Source organism: Asparagus officinalis, chromosome 1 (assembly GCF_001876935.1).
Source record: "Asparagus officinalis chromosome 1, Aspof.V1, whole genome shotgun sequence".
NCBI classification, from domain to species: Eukaryota; Viridiplantae; Streptophyta; class Magnoliopsida; order Asparagales; family Asparagaceae; genus Asparagus; species Asparagus officinalis.
The window spans coordinates 18,857,623-18,874,947 of NC_033794.1; the positions used below are offsets into that span (position 1 = coordinate 18,857,623).

The 17,325-nt window shown below is 38.8% G+C and overlaps 1 protein-coding gene across 2 annotated transcripts; it reads left to right on the forward strand.

The window, feature by feature from the left end:
* Window positions 303-16,995, forward strand: LOC109820190. Of its 2 annotated transcripts, none has more exons than XM_020386305.1 (13): window positions 303-605; window positions 690-791; window positions 1,530-1,608; window positions 1,717-1,840; window positions 2,645-2,746; window positions 4,599-4,718; window positions 4,802-4,867; window positions 14,118-14,184; window positions 14,618-14,671; window positions 15,408-15,497; window positions 16,357-16,392; window positions 16,496-16,700; window positions 16,792-16,995. In XM_020386305.1, the coding sequence occupies exons 1-12, from the start codon at window positions 516-518 to the stop codon at window positions 16,610-16,612; spliced, it is 1,047 nt and encodes a 348-aa protein (XP_020241894.1). In that variant the 5' UTR covers window positions 303-515; the 3' UTR covers window positions 16,613-16,700; window positions 16,792-16,995. The 2 variants fall into 2 exon arrangements, with proteins under 2 accessions (XP_020241894.1, XP_020241886.1); XM_020386297.1 differs by having other exon boundaries at window positions 306-605; window positions 1,530-1,613; window positions 1,722-1,840.

The following is a 17,325-nucleotide window of genomic DNA, read 5'->3' on the forward strand; positions in this document are numbered from 1 at the left end:
AGTTTTATAATAGGGCTCTCTTTTTTCCATTAAAAGAATTATATGATAGGGTTCTCTTTTCACGATACTCCCTTGAATCTTCAATCTTTGTAAATCACTCCCACAAATGATTGAGAAATTTCTATTATATTTAAATTGTTTAAATTATCCCTCCAATAAAAGACAACAGTAACGTGATATAAGGGTTGGGGAAAATTACATAATTTAAGGGGCTGTTCTCAGAATACTAAAAAATATTAAGACGCAAATATCCAAAAATTCCTAAAATAAAAACACCAACCATAGATTTTATGTTTCTTCATTACATTGTTCCGTGATCTGTATGACCCGTCGGATCCTCTCTCAAGCACGCATATTTACCCGCATGTCTGCACTCTCTATACAGAGCCCAAAAGCGAGCGAAAGGCGTTCATCTCCTTCCTTAATTCCCGCATCAAAAAAAGAAAACCCCCCCACTAAAAAAAAAGTGCACCGAAAAATAAATAAATCAGAAACCCTAACCCTAGCTCCGTACGATGAAGAAGAGAGCTTCCTTCGGTTTCTTCGCGATCGCCATGGCTTTCCTCTTCTTCCTCTCGATGAAGATCCAGTTGGATCACACCGAGGTGCTCCCTCACTCAGCCACTCCGTAGCTCGCTATTTTCTCCGGTCTTATGCATAATTACCGTGTCGCCCTTGTGTTTGTGCAGAGGGACGAGTGGAAGAGCGAGGTATGGGGACTGCCACGTGGCATTGTGGAGTCGGAGTCGGACTTGGAGTTGAAGCCCCTTTGGGAGGGCTCGAGGTCTAAAGTAACGACGAATTCCCTTGATTGTTTTTCCTTTCTAATTTGATAGCATTTGGCGTATTTAAAAAAAAAATTTGGCGTATGGGTTTATTACTTTCTATAATTAGAATACTGGCAACTTGGGGGATGGCCGCTTAATTAATGAGGTTATTAATACTTATTAGCCAAACATGAGAGTCATGAATATAATGCAAAATAATGCATAATCGTTAATAAGTTGGGGTTACTTAGATCAATTAGTTGCTATAAATAGAAAACTAAAGAAAGCTCTTGTTAATCTATAATGGCAAGTATTTGCCAAGAATTCCCAACTGCTGAAAAAATAAACTTTTACTAGAGATTAAAATTTTCGGATTTTAAGAAACTGAATTTTCTATGAGATTGGAGATTGGAAAGAGGGGAGAAGGGATTTTCCCCCCCAAAACATTTTCGTAAAATTTAAAATCGGATTTGGTCTCTGTATAAAAGAAACTTTGATTTTTCATGGAAGTTATAACTTTCCAAAGTTGACGTGGGCACCTCTCCACAATTGACAGCATATGCGGCGTTGCGAATACACTTAGTTAGGTATGCGTTTTTTACGTAGACAACATCAAGCTTCCTCTTAGGCCTGTAAAGCTGCGTCTAGAATTCCAAGTAGATTCTGTTGACCCCTTGTATCTTATCCTGACTGGTTTTTTTGCATACATACTTCAGTTATTAATTTGTCCATAGGTGGTAAATAATATCTCGTTCTTTACAGGATAAGAAAGAAAATTTCACTGCGTTGTTGGCAATGGCTGTTGGTGTTTCTCAGAAGCAGAATGTCGATCTTATAGTTAGTAAGGTTTGCATGCATTTCTATCTTCTATCTTAAACTAGTCAGAAAATACTATTTCTTCTTCCCCTCAGCTTTCATTGATAACTAATATATTTTTCACTTCTTTTAGCTCAGTTTCTTCTAGCAAAGTGCTCAGTTATAGTATTTCATTATGACGGGAACGTGGATGAATGGCGTGATCTCGAGTGGAACGATAGAGCAATACACATACTAGCTCATAACCAGACAAAGTGGTATTTTTCCTCTTTATAAGTAACTTTTGAAAAACTTTTTTCTATCAAGACCATGCATATATCTATAGGGGTAATCTGTACATTGAGTTTCTGTATGTGGATGGCACGATATGTAAATGGTGGCCATCATGTATTGTCCTTCTCGAACAAGGATGTTTCTGTCTCTTTGTACACATTCAGATTTATTATCTAATTAGAAACCAGAACACAATATTTATCCTTCTTGATCTTTTCCACTACAATGTAATTTATAGAACAATTATCACATTCTCTAATTCTGGGAAATTTCCTTATTTTTTCTTCTCTAATGCTTCTACTGATAATATTTGTCTGATGCTAAGCAAGAAAAGCATATCTATCTCACTAGCTTCTCATTTACAACCAGTAAGTTATAGAACAGTTATCATATTCTCTAAATTCTGGGAAATTTCTACTTGCTCCCCAATTTCCTTCTCTGACGTTTCTCCTAATCACTCTCCAACCTATGATATATTCCTAGAATGTCTGAATTTTACAAGTACCGTAAATACTTATAAACACTTAGTATTATATGTATTAATTTTCATTCATTTATACTATGTAATATGTTGTGTTTGGACTCTTCTTGCTGCCTTCCATTGTCATTAATGTTTATGTGCATTCATATTTTACATGCACTAGCATATGAATGCGGCACATGTACAGTATTTTGACTTTTCTTGTGTATATACATGACTTGTTTGGTCCATTTCAAAGTATTTCTAAATCATCTTGGCTGTCGGTGATTCTTATGAAGTGGTTTATAAGTATATCTACTCGTTGCAGGTGGTTTGCAAAACGATTTTTGCATCCAGATGTGGTATCTGTTTACGACTATATCTTTTTGTGGGATGAAGACTTAGGAGTGGAGAATTTTCATCCTGGAAGGTATTTTGTCTCAGTTTGATGTTCTTAAATATGTTGTAGTCTTGTAGATGTATTCTGATTGTGCAGTAAAAATGTGTGTGATGTATTTATTTGGGATTAAGACTTAGGTATGCAGAATTTCCATCATGGAAGGTATTGTAAGTTCGATATTCTGAAGTACCCCATCTTCGGGCAGGGGTGGAAGGAGGGGTCTCAAGTGGGCCCCCCCCCCCCCCCCCCCGGGGACTTTGTGTAATGCTTGCAGGCAACCACCAGTAAAAGTACCCTAGGTCCATCTTTACCTTTGTCCCTTTGAGTTGGCTGATCAATAATCCTATTCTTTCTTGCCTTCGTTCATTAATATCTTCCATTTCTATTTCCCACTTGGCATAAATTTGTCCTTTTCTAGACATTTCTTCTTTCTACTTCGAATTTTTTTGATGCTCGTCAACATTGAAACAATATGGAGCATTGGAAAAGATTTTTAGTTATAAACCCTAAGTTTTACCCGCATTTACTTTAAAAGCCGCATAGTTCTATATGTCTCATGCATCCAAAATGCAAAGTTTACTTACCTTTACCCCCCAAAAATGTAGGCTAGAAAGCGTTTACATAAAATAAATGGTTAAAAATCAATAAATAGCAAAGTTCTCTTAAAATTGCGGAGGAAAGTTGTGGTCTCTTTTTTATAAGCTTGTAAAATTCACATTGATTTTGCCATTGCAACTGCAAGTATTTAGAGAATATTTTCAACTATGGATATCGTTGAAACTAAACTATATAACCATATAGGAGATCAATTGATGAATGTCTGTTTAATATGTAATTTATATCAAATCTAATGGTTTTGATACTGTCAATAATGATGCAATTCTGCAAAGATTTCCGAATAAAGTTTTTTTGGGTAGTTTGTATACATCATTTTCAAGTTTGGTGGTATTATTTTTAGTAAGCTGGTTGTATTAATTTTCGCTATACTTTGGGCGTTGGGAGTAGTCCTTTCTTTTCTGTAGACAGTCATTTCAAATGAAATATTTGATTGTGGTTTTCGAGCTTGAAACTCCACTATTTCTCTAAAAAACTGTTGACATTATTGAATGTGATTATTGCTATGATTATTTTTACCCAAAAAAGCCTAACTTTCTGGCTCCACCAGTGTCTTCTGCCATTTGTTTTAGTACAGTGCTTTTGTTTTTTAAGTTTTTTTAAAGAACAACTCTAAGTCATCCTACTATTTGTTTTCCATGAATTCATGTCAGCGTTTTCACTATGCTGCAGCAATGCTTTAAGAAATTGAAAATTTGAAGAAATAAACAAGTCAACTCTTTAAAAGGTTTAACAATAATACATTGGAAATAATATCCTTATATTAGGAATACTTTGTCAGTAGCACGTATAAGTTGGTTTCAGAATCCAGTTTCAGGTAATTCGCATTTGATAGCTTTAGGCATAGCAATATAATACCATGCAGTCGAAGACACATGTTATGTATATTTTTCCTTTCAGTTACAGTCTAGTAACTTGTTTCCTTGTAATATTGCAATAGTTTATCTATGTTAAATTTGAAAATGCACTATCTTTTTATATGTATTTTGAGGCACACAAAATGCAAGCTGCTCTAAGCTGAGAACTGATCTTGTTTCTCTCTCTCTCTCTCTCTCTCTCTCTCTCTCTCTCTCTCTCTCTCTCTCTCTCTCTCTCTCTCTCTCTCTCTCTCTCTCTCTCTCTCTCTCTCTCTCTCTCCCACTTTGGACCATGTACATTTTACCTTAGCAAAACACTTTTCACTAATTTATCTGTCTAGACCCGGTACTCAAAGGAATGTTGAAAACTATGAATTTTATTATATTACTTTTCATCTATGAACGCACAGGTATATGCAGCTAATGCTTTCTGAAGAATTAGAGATTTCACAGCCTGCTTTGGATCCGGAGCTATCATCTGATATTCATCACCGCATTACAGTTCGAGATAGGAAGACAAAGGTCCATAGGTAAATCTATCATTCTTTGACCCTTTGGTTTATCTTCTGGATTTCTATTACAGCTTATTATCCTTTGTTCTTCTGTTACATAGGCGAGTTTATGATTATCGTGGAAGCCTGAACTGCTCTGATGAAAGCACAGGACCTCCGTGTACTGGGTATGAACAACAATGAGCTTAGTGGTTTTAACTCATTTCAGTATTGTGGAAAAAGTCTCCCTGTGATTGATATGGTTGTGATTAAAATTGAAATTTAGTTGCCTACGTTCCTAACTTCTTCTATCAGAAGCAATAGAACATATTTAACTTCTCTTTAACTCAGAAAAACTCTACCTTACTACTGATAGTTTAGGTCAGGTTTAATTTATGCTTATTAAATGAATGTTGGCCTCATGGCTCATGGTTGTGCGATTCCCTAGACCCCCCTCCCCAACTGTCGAACAATTCATGCGAATTGATTTCCCGGTACATTTACAAACTGATTCCCTCCGACACACGAATTAGTTCCCCAAAATTAGCGTACCGCTTACTAAGTATGATTTGAGCAAAGTTGATTTATGTTGAATTGAAAACCTAACATTATTATGAAATCTCTTGGGCTTATATAGGTCATTACAAACACAAACTTACAAATAGCCTCCTTCATATTATTAATATGTCAACACTCCTCAAGATGGGCGAAAGATATCCACTAAGCCCATCTTGTCACATCCTCTAATCATATCTACCGAGCGAAGTCCTTTAGTCAGACAGTCTGCTGCCTGATCTTTAATTGGAACATGACTTAACTCTAGTAGTCCGCTGTCCAACTTCTCTTTGATGAAGAACATATCGATCTCGATGTGTTTGGTTCTATCATGCTGCACTGGGTAACTTCTCTTTGATGAAGAACATATCGATCTCGATGTGTTTGGTTCTATCATGCTGCACTGGGTTGTTGGCAATACTGATGGCTGACTTGTTATCAGTGTTTGGTTCTATCATGCTGCACTGGGTTGTTGGCAATACTGATGGCTGACTTGTTATCACACCACAGTTTCATCTTGGCTCCTTGATCCAGCTTCAGCTCCACCAGCATACTCTTCAGCCACAGCAACTCCGTAACTCCCAATACCATAACTCTATACTCTGCCTCAGCTATCGACCTCGTCACCACTGACTGCTTCTTGCTCTTTCACGAGACCAAGTTACCTCCTATAAAGATACAATATCCTGAGGTTGGTCTCTTGTCATCAGCACAGCTAGCCCAATCAGAATCACAGTAACCCTCAATGCTCACGTGTTCATTCTTCCTGAATATCAGCCCTATCCGGGGATACTATTCAAATGCCTCAGAATCTGGTACACTGCGTTCATATGACCCTTCCTCGGATCATGCATATAGCGACTCACCACGCTCACTTCAAAAGAGATATCGGGACGTATGTGACTCAAATAGATCAACCTGCCCACCAGGCTCTGGTATCTGTCACGATCAACTGGTTCTCCAGCCTCAGCACCCAGTTTGAACTTCTGATCGATCGGTGTAGTTGCAGGTTTGCACCCTAACATCCCTGTCTCTTTGAGAAGATCCATTGCATATTTCATTTGGGATAGGAAAATCCCCTCCGCTCCTCGAGCTATCTCTATTCCAAGAAAGTATCGAAGCAAGCCAAGATCTTTCACCTTGAATTTTTCGTATCTATCAGGAGGATTTTTCGTATTACTGCGAGTAGTCCTCCGTACTGACATTGGTGTGAGAGGAGTAAGGAGAGGAATGATATTACGTTGGGAGGAATCTGGTGGTGGTGTAGGTGTCTCAGGAGTTGGGACAGGCGTTGGCAAGGGACTTGGTACCAGTGACATTGTAGGTACTGTTCCTGTAATCTGCTTCACTTTCCTACTATAGATAAGTAGCTCCCCCTGAACTGTGGGCCTAACACTTCTTGTCTCCTCTTCTTCTTCATTCTCCTGCTCCTCCTCAATCATTTCTCTCCCAATGAATCGATAGAGAAATTGATTTCTAGGCATTATTATCCATATTGTTCACCTGTCTCTCACCATTCTCCCCCTTTCGCCTCATAATTTTAGTATCGGGTGAGTTACCAACGGATGAAGTTACCTCCCGGGTGTAATATGGTTCGAGTTCTCGAAAGTGCACATCTATGCTCACAAACAGCCTCTTCTCCACCGGGCTCCAACAAACATATCCCTTCTGAGTAGCAGAATATCTCACAAAGATGCATTTCACTGTTCTAGGGGCAAGCTTCCCTACGGATGGTCTGTTCTTCACAAAGCATACACAGCCAAACACCTTTAGTGGAAGTGGAAGTATCCCACAATTATCTCCCTTTAACGTCTCACACGAAGACTTTCAATCCAACACTCTCGAGGGCAATCTGTTGATCAAATGAGTTGCGGTTAACACTGCTTGCCCCTATAATGTTTCTGAAACATTCATGGAGATCATCATGCTTCTAGCAACATCTAAAAGATATATGTTCTTCCTTTTCGCTATCCTATTCTGAGCTGGTGTGTATGGATATATAGTCTGGTGCTGTATTCCTTGAGCTGACAAGTATTCCCCAAGCGTTCTATTTGTATATTTTGTCCCATTATCAGACCTTAATACCTTCAACACTGCTTCGTATTGAGTCTGAACATACTTATGAAAGTTTTGGAAGCAACCAAACACTTCATTCTTATTTTTCATCAAGTATAACCAAGTAACGCGAGAGAAGCAATCAATGAAGGTAACAAAATACTTGTAATCAAGTATAACCAAGTAACGCGAGAGAAGCAATCAATGAAGGTAACAAAATACTTGTATCCATTCATAAAACTTGTGGAACCAAGTAACGCGAGAGAAGCAATCAATGAAGGTAACAAAATACTTGTATCCATTCATAAAACTTGTGGAACAAGATCCCCAAACATCTGAATATATTAGGTCAAATACATGAGAACTCCTATGATCAGAACTAACATAAGAGCTTCTAGTAAGCTTTCCAAACTCACATGCATCGCACATAAGTTTCTATTTATTTGCTTTCTCAAATAAAGATGGATACAACCTACTTAAAACACTAAAGTATGAGTGTCCCAAACGCTGGTGATGAAGCATCAACACACTCTCAGCACTCATCGTAGATCCTACTCCTGCTCTCTCCACTATTGACACCAACGCTGAATCCAGCCCTTCACGATCCAGGTGCCACATTCCACTACTCCATGTGCCAGTTCTAAGTCTCCGTCCTTGCGTATTTTAGTTAGAGTATGATAGCACTAATGGACAAAAGATTGATCGGAAATGAAGGAGCATGCAAAATATTGGACAAAGTTACAAAACCTGTACAATTGATTGTATCCTTACCAATCACTGGCTGAAATGTACCATCAGTTATTTGGATACTATCAGCCGATGCTAGGTGAGTATATGATGAGAACTCACTAGCATTATCTGTCACATGTCGAGATGCACCGGAGTCGATTATCCATTCTGATGATCTATCGGGAGACATAGAAGCAAGAGCATGTATGTCATCAGTATCTTTGGTCGGATGAGCATAAGTGGCAGTGTTGCCTCTGGCGAAGAACGAAGTGGATGCCTTCTCAGTCCCACTCCTCCTGTCTCCATCTCCTGTTACTCTCTGCTCCTCCTGAGTATCTCCAGGAGCGCATGATCCTCCTCAGTAAAGACCACCTCAGATGCTTCTTCTTCCTCTGCTACCATCAGATTTGTCCGGTTTTTCTGCTCCTTTTCCACCTCATCGACCCCCACGGCCACGACCACGACCTCTGAACTGTCCACGTCCACCCGAATCTTCTTCCTTAAGTGACTTGGTGCAAGCATGCCTTAGATGACCCACTTCACCCAGTTGTAGCACTGTCGAGTTTTCCCCTTGGATCCAGTGTTGCTAGAGGCTGCCAGTGCTGATTTCACCACAGGAAGTCCACCTGTCCTCGATTGCAGACTAATACGAGTCTCTTCCTGGATCATGACCGAGACTACCTCCTGAAGTGTGGGAATCTTCGGTTGAGCTAGCAGCAATGCAACCCTCTGAGCAAACTCTGATGTCAGTCCCTTGAGAAACACCATAGTCCTCTCCTGTAAAAAGGCCTCTCGCTCTTTACACTCCGGATTTTTGCAGCTCGTCCGAGATGAGAAGTGATCATAATCTAGTCACAGACGCTCCAACTCTGTGGCATACTCCTGTACAATCTTCTCTCCCTGAAGTGTGGCGTCGATCTCTCCCTTGATCTGGAACACCCACAGGTTATTCCCCACCCCATCACAGGTCCTCCTCAACTTCTCCCAGACATCATTCACCTTATCAATGCCATCCACTGTGATGACGATCGACTAGATCAAGGAGTTGAGGAGTCAGAGGTATACCAACATATGAGTGAGCTTTCACTCATCTCTTCCCGCCGAGCTCTTAGCCGACTCTGTCTTCTCTCCTGTCAAGTACTCCTCCAGGTTCCTCCCTGCAATGGTGTATCTCACCCGTCATGACCAACTCAGGTAAGTAGTCGGTCCATCAAGCTTCAGATCGATATACGAAAGTTCTAACTTCGTCGGTGGCCTTGTCGCGCTCTCACCAGCCGACAACTTCATCAACTGCATCAAAGTTGACACCTCCGCGGGGTTCAACTTTTTGATGATCTCCTCCATCGATCAGGCTCTAGATCAAACACATGTTCTCCTTCTCTTCGAACCCTTGTTATGCGCAGTAAAAAATTCGACAGCACTTCTGCTGCACAACAAGAGTAAGATCTCAACTAAATTCTTGTTTCTCAATGGACATAAGAATCGAAAGTGATATATCTCAACACCGTGAGATATACACTCTTCCTCTCATCAGTTCTAGGACTGAAATGTCGAGGGAATCCAACAAGCTACACATCATCGGCTGAGGCAGCAGCGATGCGCCGGGGGGTGCGGGTGGCAACGAGGTGGCAGTGGGTACAGGGTGGTTCAACGGGCAGCAGCGGGCGCGGTGGCAGCGACTCGAAGGGTGCGGGTGGTTCAACGGCAGCAACTACGTGGGTGGCAGGCGGCTTGAAGGGAGGTGGCACGGGCGGTAGCGGGGTGACAGCGCACTCGATACGCGCAACAGAAAATTTCGACAGCACAACAAGAGAGTCAGGTCGTAATAGGAATTCTTATTTCACAAAAAAAACAAGAACCTTGAGTAAAATATCTCAACAAAGTGGGATATCAGCTCTTCCTCTCATCAGTTCTAGGACTGATCTGTCGAGGGAACCTAAACAAACTATTACAAATCACAACAACCAGCGAGACAACCAATTTTACGTGGTTCGAGAAATTATCTACGTCCACGGGGTAAGGAGGGGGGGGAGAGATCTACTATTAGAGGGAGAGAATACAACTAGGATTTATAATCACACAACTTAAACCCTCAACCAAGCTCTCAAATCCCTCAACCAAGCTCTCAAATCCCTCACTCAAATTCTCTCTCAAAACAGCAAACAAAAGCTCTTTTTCTTTCTGCAGCCGCACACCACAAACCCTTGCACGCAGTCCAAAGAACTCTGCCGTGTTTTTTTTCTTCACCCGGCCCTCTGCCTTGCTACAGCACGCACAAAACCCTAGGCTATATATATAGCTTGGAAATCGGGTGGGCCTTGCTTTTCGGTGTTCACGGGAGCAGAAAAGAGACACACATGTGGCCCTCACAAGACGCGTGAAAACACGTTCACATTTCTCCACCTCGGTGAAGTTTCTTTCAAAATCGAGCCGACACCAAAGCATTCAAATGTCTCATTTGTTATGTCTAGTACGAAGTGAAGTAAATCCACGACAACAGACTCAATTCATAACAAGTCGGGAACCCAAACGAGAGTCCAAATAATCTCACCCTCATCAAAATTAACTAATTCAAACTGGCTGCATCGTAAAGACTACCTACGTATCCTCTTGCCTAAGGAATCAAACATTACGTAGTTCACCCAAATGGCCGCCAATGGCCTCAACAATCACGAATGTGCAACAAGTTTCGATAATGATTAAACTTGTTGCTCGGAACTACCTTAGTGAGCATATCCGTCGGATTATCCTTCGTGTGGACTTTCACAATCTTCACATCGCCATTTTTAAGAACATCTCGAATGAAGTGATAACGAACACAATATGCTTCGTCTTCAGCATGAAAAACCTGATTCTTCGCCAAATAGATAGCACTCATGCTATCATAATAAATAGTGACGGACTGTTGTGATATACCAAGTTCTTTCAAAAATCCTCGAAGCCAAATAGCCTCCTTCACAGCCTCTGTAATTACCATATACTCTGTCTCTGTCGTAGACAAAACCACCATAGACTGTAAGGTGCATCTCCAACACTCCGGCGTACGGGTCAAAGTAAACACATACCCCATCGTAGACTGTAATTGTGAACGCGTTTTCACGCGTCTTGTGGGGGCCATATGTGCGTCTCTTTTTCGCTCCCGTGAACACCGAAAAGCAAGGCCTACCCGATTTCCAAGCTATATATATAGCCTAGGGTTTTGTGCGTGCTGTAGCAAGGTAGAGGGCTGGGTGAAGAGAAAAAAACGCGTCAGAGTTCTTTGGGCTGCGTGCAAGGGTTTGTGGTGTGCGGTTGCATGAAAAAGAGAGCTTTTGTTTTGCTGTTTTGAGAGAGAATTTGAGTGAGTGATTTGAGAGCTTGGTTGAGGGATTAAGTTGTGTGATTGTAAACCCTAGTTGTATTCTCTCCCTCTAATAGTAGATCTTCCGTTTCCTTGCCCTGTGCACGTAGGCAATTTATCGAACCATGTAAAATTGTTTGTCTCGCTAGTTGCTGTGATTTGTAATAGTTTGTTTAGGTTCCCTCGACAGGTCAGTCTTAGAACTGATGAGAGGAAGAGCTGATATCCCACTTTGTTGAGATATTTTGCTTAAGGTTCTTGTTTCCTTTGTAAAACAAGAATTCCTATTGCGACTTGACTCTTTTATTGTGCTATCGAAGTGCTATCGAAATTTTTGCTACGCGCAACAAGTGGTGCGGGTGGCAGCGGCTCGAAAGGGATCAACGGGGTACGGAGGGTCGGGTTTTTTTTTGGAGGCAGGCCTCGAAGGGGAGAGGGGGGGGGGCGTCGGCTAGGGTTAGGGTTAGGGTTGGCGGCGGCTAGGCTCTGATACCATGTTGAATTGAAAACCTAACATTATTGTGAAATCTCTTGGGCTTATATAGGCCCTTACAAACACAAACTTACAAATAACCCCCTTCATATTATTAATATGTCAACAATTTACAAGTCTATTTTCATGCACTTGTGCTTGGATTCTTATTACATGTTTCGATAATATTATTGAAAGTATTCTTTCAGTAAGTGGAAGTTATCCAAAGTTAATAACCAATTCAGTAATTCTAGATCACTATTTTTCTAACCGATGTTGCTAGAAGATTTTGTCTCGGCCTATCAGTCGCTTTTAGCTGAGAGAAATTGGCGTACTTATTCCTACATACATAGTGTGAAAAGGAATAGATTGAACAGTAAAAAACGGATTTAGTATTTATCCATTCAAACATTCATCTCCAGTCAGGATTTTGTGAGAATTATAAAGTTGGTCCATATAAAGGATGTGATATGGATCTCAATAATGATAACTTGGAGGACTCTTCAAGTAAGTTGGAGGAGCTTAGATGTAATTGCTTGGACTCGGAATTGGCAAAAGATGCATCATGCACTTGATGTTAAGGGGAAGAGAGTCGCAAAATAGAAAAAATAATATTAAGAGGCTGTCTAATATTTAATATTTTAAGTTTTATGTATTCATAAACTATAAAAAAGAAGTATTGAAGTATTTTATATGAAAAAACATTGAAATGTTTAATTAGTTTTCTAGTTTCTAATTTTCTACTACACACTTTAAAAAATGATAAGCGTACCAAAAAAATTTACATCGTATCCTATATCGAACTTGCCTATCAAAGCAAGCTACTCCATGTCGAATCCAAAATTTCGAAGGCTCGAATTGCATACCGGAATTCGTACGACGACCCGCTACATACCGCGAACCATGTAGCTATAGTTGGCCTGTTGTCTTAGTTTAGATAGATTAACTATTGAGAACCTGAGTTTAGATAGATTAACCTTGTTTGGTTCTTCTCTTTGCTTGGTTCTTCTCTTTGCATCGAGGAGATTTAGCCCATTATGAGGACTTCTCACAACCAACTGTCAAAAGTCACAAGTCTGAACATTCTCTAGTTTATATGATTATATATCATCCTAGGTAACAACTTAGTAGATGGGAGATGAAGGCCTGTTGTCCATGCGGTTGCTTATCAATGCTTACGACAAGTAGGGAAGATAAGAAGGAAAAGAACAACTGTTCTCTAATCATAAAACTAACATTAACAATGAAGTAGTTGTTTTTGCGCATGATAAAAGTGTGGACTGGTGAGTGGTGACATCTTCATACTAGTGGTTGAAATTAGCGATGTAGAGACTGGACATTATATTAACCTTCCACTATAATATGAATCACTGTTGTAAATAACAGCCAATGGTGGTGATATTGCGGCGTAAATAGCATAACGGAATTTACCATTGCGATTTCATCGATTGCAGTGGACAATAGCGCTTGTGAGCACTTTTAGCTCGCCAAAACGCTTGAAAGCGCAAAATAGCGGCAAATAGCTGCAAATAGCGGTAAATAGTGCTCGTTTATCTATGCTTGAAGACTTTATTTTTATGTCAAGTTTCACATAGTTAATACAATTATGTTGCTACTAATCAATATTTTTCTATTGTTGAGAATTTTTCTATTAGAGAATTGAAAGTTGAAAGAATGAGATAAATGACGGTCTTTTTTATAAACATGTTTGTTTGTTTTAATTCTATACAGTACTTTTGTTAGTATTATGGAGATTGTCTTGTTTAATGATTTAAATGGAGCTTGTCTTGTGCTGATTTGGTGCTATTAACTTACAGCACGTTGAACCCATAACTACTTTGTAAATCATCTTCACTAGATAGCTAGTTGTATCAAACAGTTGAACTAAGGCAGTGCGAAATAGCAAATTATAATGTCAAAAGCATGCTGAAGGTGTGCTAAGATATTATATATATTAATTGCATTAAAATAGCAAATTATAATGTCAAATGAACTGACTTGGTGGCCGTTGCGTTGTTTGTGCGTGTGTGTTTTTATGCATGCCTCATTTCTGTATCATACACACATCTTATCTCTACTTTGAAGAAACTATATTTAGATATTTAAAATATCGTCTTTTGTTTTCCTTGTTCACTAAGTAGGCATGTATTATCTTCTTGTCTAACACGTTCGTTGTGTGATCCTATGGCATATATTTGACCACATAATTAGGTAGCTGTTGATGGTTTTTTCTCCCAACATTTAGTGGAAATCTTGATTTTCATAAAATTTTCTTTTCATATGATAGATGGGTTGAAGGAATGGCACCTGTGTTCTCTCGAGCTGCATGGCGATGTGTTTGGCATCTTATCCAGGTCCAAATTTGAAATTCCATTTGTAAAGTTTGTGTGATAATTGGTACTTGCCATCCTTACAAAGTATCTAGTCATCTTCTTAGCCTGTTTCGGAATGAACTTCCCAAGAAATATACCCGTACCTTCATTTTTTTGAGGTCAAACATTGCAAGTGGAACTTGAAACTTAATTTGCGGAATCACCAGTTCATTTTGATCTCTGAGAATTTACATAAGATTTATGCTTCTCTACTAGTCGTGGACTTTTTACCATTTTTATGTGGTAGAATATGTTTAAGACGGTATCAAAACTTGTGGAGCTTGTGCTTAAAGGCACCGCAAAAGTCTTAGTATTTATATATGAACATTAAGTAATCTTGTTTACTATTTATGATAGTCATTTATGTTTATGTTTTTTTGTTAATTTCATAACAGTTATAACTTTGATTATGTAGAATGACTTGATTCATGGATGGGGTTTGGATATGAAGCTTGGATATTGTGCTCAGGTGATTGAATTGATAACTTCAGTTTTTATTCTTTATTACCTTGACCAGCTGGTAAATACTATCTGTTTGACTGATGTTTCTTTTTTGTTGGCTCTTCACACATTTATCCATTGAGAATTTGGATGGATATTGATAATGTTAATTTTTGGTTATGCAATCTATCCTGGGAACTGCCTAATAACTAATTTGTGGTCCAGTGGTTCATTGCAAAAAATTTAGACTTGGGATACTAAGTGATTTATTGTTTGAATACGTAATTAATTTGTGGTCCAGTGTAGTAGATGCAGCTTTATTCACAGTTTCATACATGTGGTTCCTGATCTTACTTTTCGCTCTTAACTAGGAGATGCTTCATTTAACGGGACACTTGAATCACAACCATTTTTCCATTTAATATTACTTATCCATGCAATTCAAGGTCTTAGAATCTGATGCAATTTTATACAAAATATGATGCTTATGAAAGTGGTTTATTCGATAAACGGCTTAATTCATTTTTAGCTGGTTATTTAGTTTTTCATGCTGTCCCTTGCAGAGATTTAATTTTGCAAGTAATGAACTGTTTACTTATGTTGTTCTTAATTCAGTACTCATTAGGTTTGCTAAATCGTTTTTACTATCCCATTGTGTTTTTCAAAGGTAATTTCACTTTACATACTTCTTTATCATGGATCTTTATATTTCCAGAATTTTGAATAATCTAACTGAATTAGGGTACATCTTCATGGACTTTCAGGGTGATCGAACGAAGAAGGTTGGAGTGATTGACACCGAATACGTTGTTCACTTAGGAATACCATCCTTGGGAGGGGCATCTGCTACTAAGGTCCAGCTAAGGCCATATGCAGACAATCTTTTTTTCCCATTCCTCCTCAATATCTTTACTTGTGAATTTATATACACTTCTTTTTCCTATAAAAGCTGTGAGTGTCTAACCAAGGTGTTTTCATTTGAAGAAGCAAGATAAATACAGAATTAGGAAATTTTAAACAGGTGTACGATTAACCGTATATTTTGATCGGAAATCATCAAAATTGTGGGCAGCTGGTGAGGACAGTTTACTCCTCTCTATGTCTAGCTATCTGGCTAATTGTTCACTTTACCATACTAGAAAGTATGGTTTTAAATAATAATAATAATAATCTGCTAGAAGGATACCAAGAAAACAGACGCCATCATTGGGATATTTGACTCCTACTGCCTTCCAACAATTTTCATTCCTCTAGAAAACCCAACAACCCCCCCCCCACACCCCAAAAAAAAAAAAAAACCCACACACTGGCATGGAATCACACATGCGCATGCTTGAGAGGACTGCTTAAGGGCCTGTTTGTTGTCCATTCTATGGTAATTTATATACAAACAGTGAAATAATAGCTCAGGTAGTATTATGGGATGTGTTTAAATTTTCATTAAATTCCTCTATAAGAAAATAGGTTTTGTTTTAAAATGGTTTTCTTTATTATCTGAATGTTCAAAGTTGAAAGTTATTTCGTAGCATTTTCTTGTCCCTACTTTCGCTTCAAATATAGTACTGTCATTTGCCATTGGGTTTTTATTTATCAGGTTTTTGTACAGGAATTTAGATCCATGTACCACTTGAACTTCCCTTCCGAATATTCACACTTCTTTGAAACAAAGTAGAAATTGCTAATATTAATCCTGTGCCCTTTCTCTTATTACAGGCGCCAGGCTATAAAACATTGGATTTAAGAACTCATGTGAGCACAAAGCAGATTTTATCATAATATTGTTTAGAATTGCATGTCTCTTCCTTATAACAGTGATAATAATAAAAAATTTCCTTGCGGCCAATCTTTACAGATCAGAAGGCAGTCAACTGCGGAGCTGAAAAAATTCAGGACACGCTGGAATCGTGCTGAGAGTGAAGACGAACAATGGGCTCGACGTTTTGGAACTCTCACAAGTGGAAAAGGATGAAGGCATGAAGGAATCACAGGAATATTTCAAATTTCTAAACTAAAATATTATCCTGGGCTTAGTGATTAACACTTGCAGTTGCTCATTGGTAAGTGCTTTTTACCTCTTTATGTGTTTGTCTGTTGTTCTGTCATATAATAAATCGGTTCATACTCATAGTTTCCGTGCAAAAAATGTAGGTAGTGATCCTATTTTATGCCAATTAGTCAAGTGGGCCTGGGCCTGAATTCATATACCAATTGCAATGCCAAAAGATCACAGAAGGCTGGAGATTAGCATGAAACAGAGCCTAAATCAAATAAATTCATGATTGTCTTATATTCATTTTACCTCATGTTACGATCTCTTAGTTTGAGTTGTAAAGAAGTTATTCTTGTTTCTAAAATTTCTAATAAATTTTGTTCTGGACGCCAACATCTTATATGGTGAGATAATTGACAGGTTTTATTTTCTTCTCTGCTTGTTTAAAGTCTTTTAATTGTAAACTCGTGCTTATCTTGTCTCCCTGAACCCTGGGCCCTCCTTTCATGATCCAAGCTCTGGTGAATAGTACAAGTGTAGTGATTAGAAATTGTTTTAAGTCTTTATGGTATATTAGTATGTTGTAGTGTAGTTTTTGAACATGTTCAATTGCTCTTCTCAATTCCAGATCCATTGACTCATTCCCTTGCCTTATACGAACTACAAAAATTTGCTTTTTAGAGCACATCAAC

Coding starts and splice junctions, on each gene's coding strand:
- LOC109820190 (XM_020386305.1), top strand. CDS start 516: ATGAAGAAGAGAGCTTCCTTCGGTTTCTTCGCGATCGCCATGGCTTTC. Junction 14,185..14,617: donor GTGTTTGGCATCTTATCCAG/GTCCAAATTTGA, acceptor TTGATTATGTAG/AATGACTTGATTCATGGATG. Junction 16,393..16,495: donor CATTGGATTTAAGAACTCAT/GTGAGCACAAAG, acceptor CAATCTTTACAG/ATCAGAAGGCAGTCAACTGC.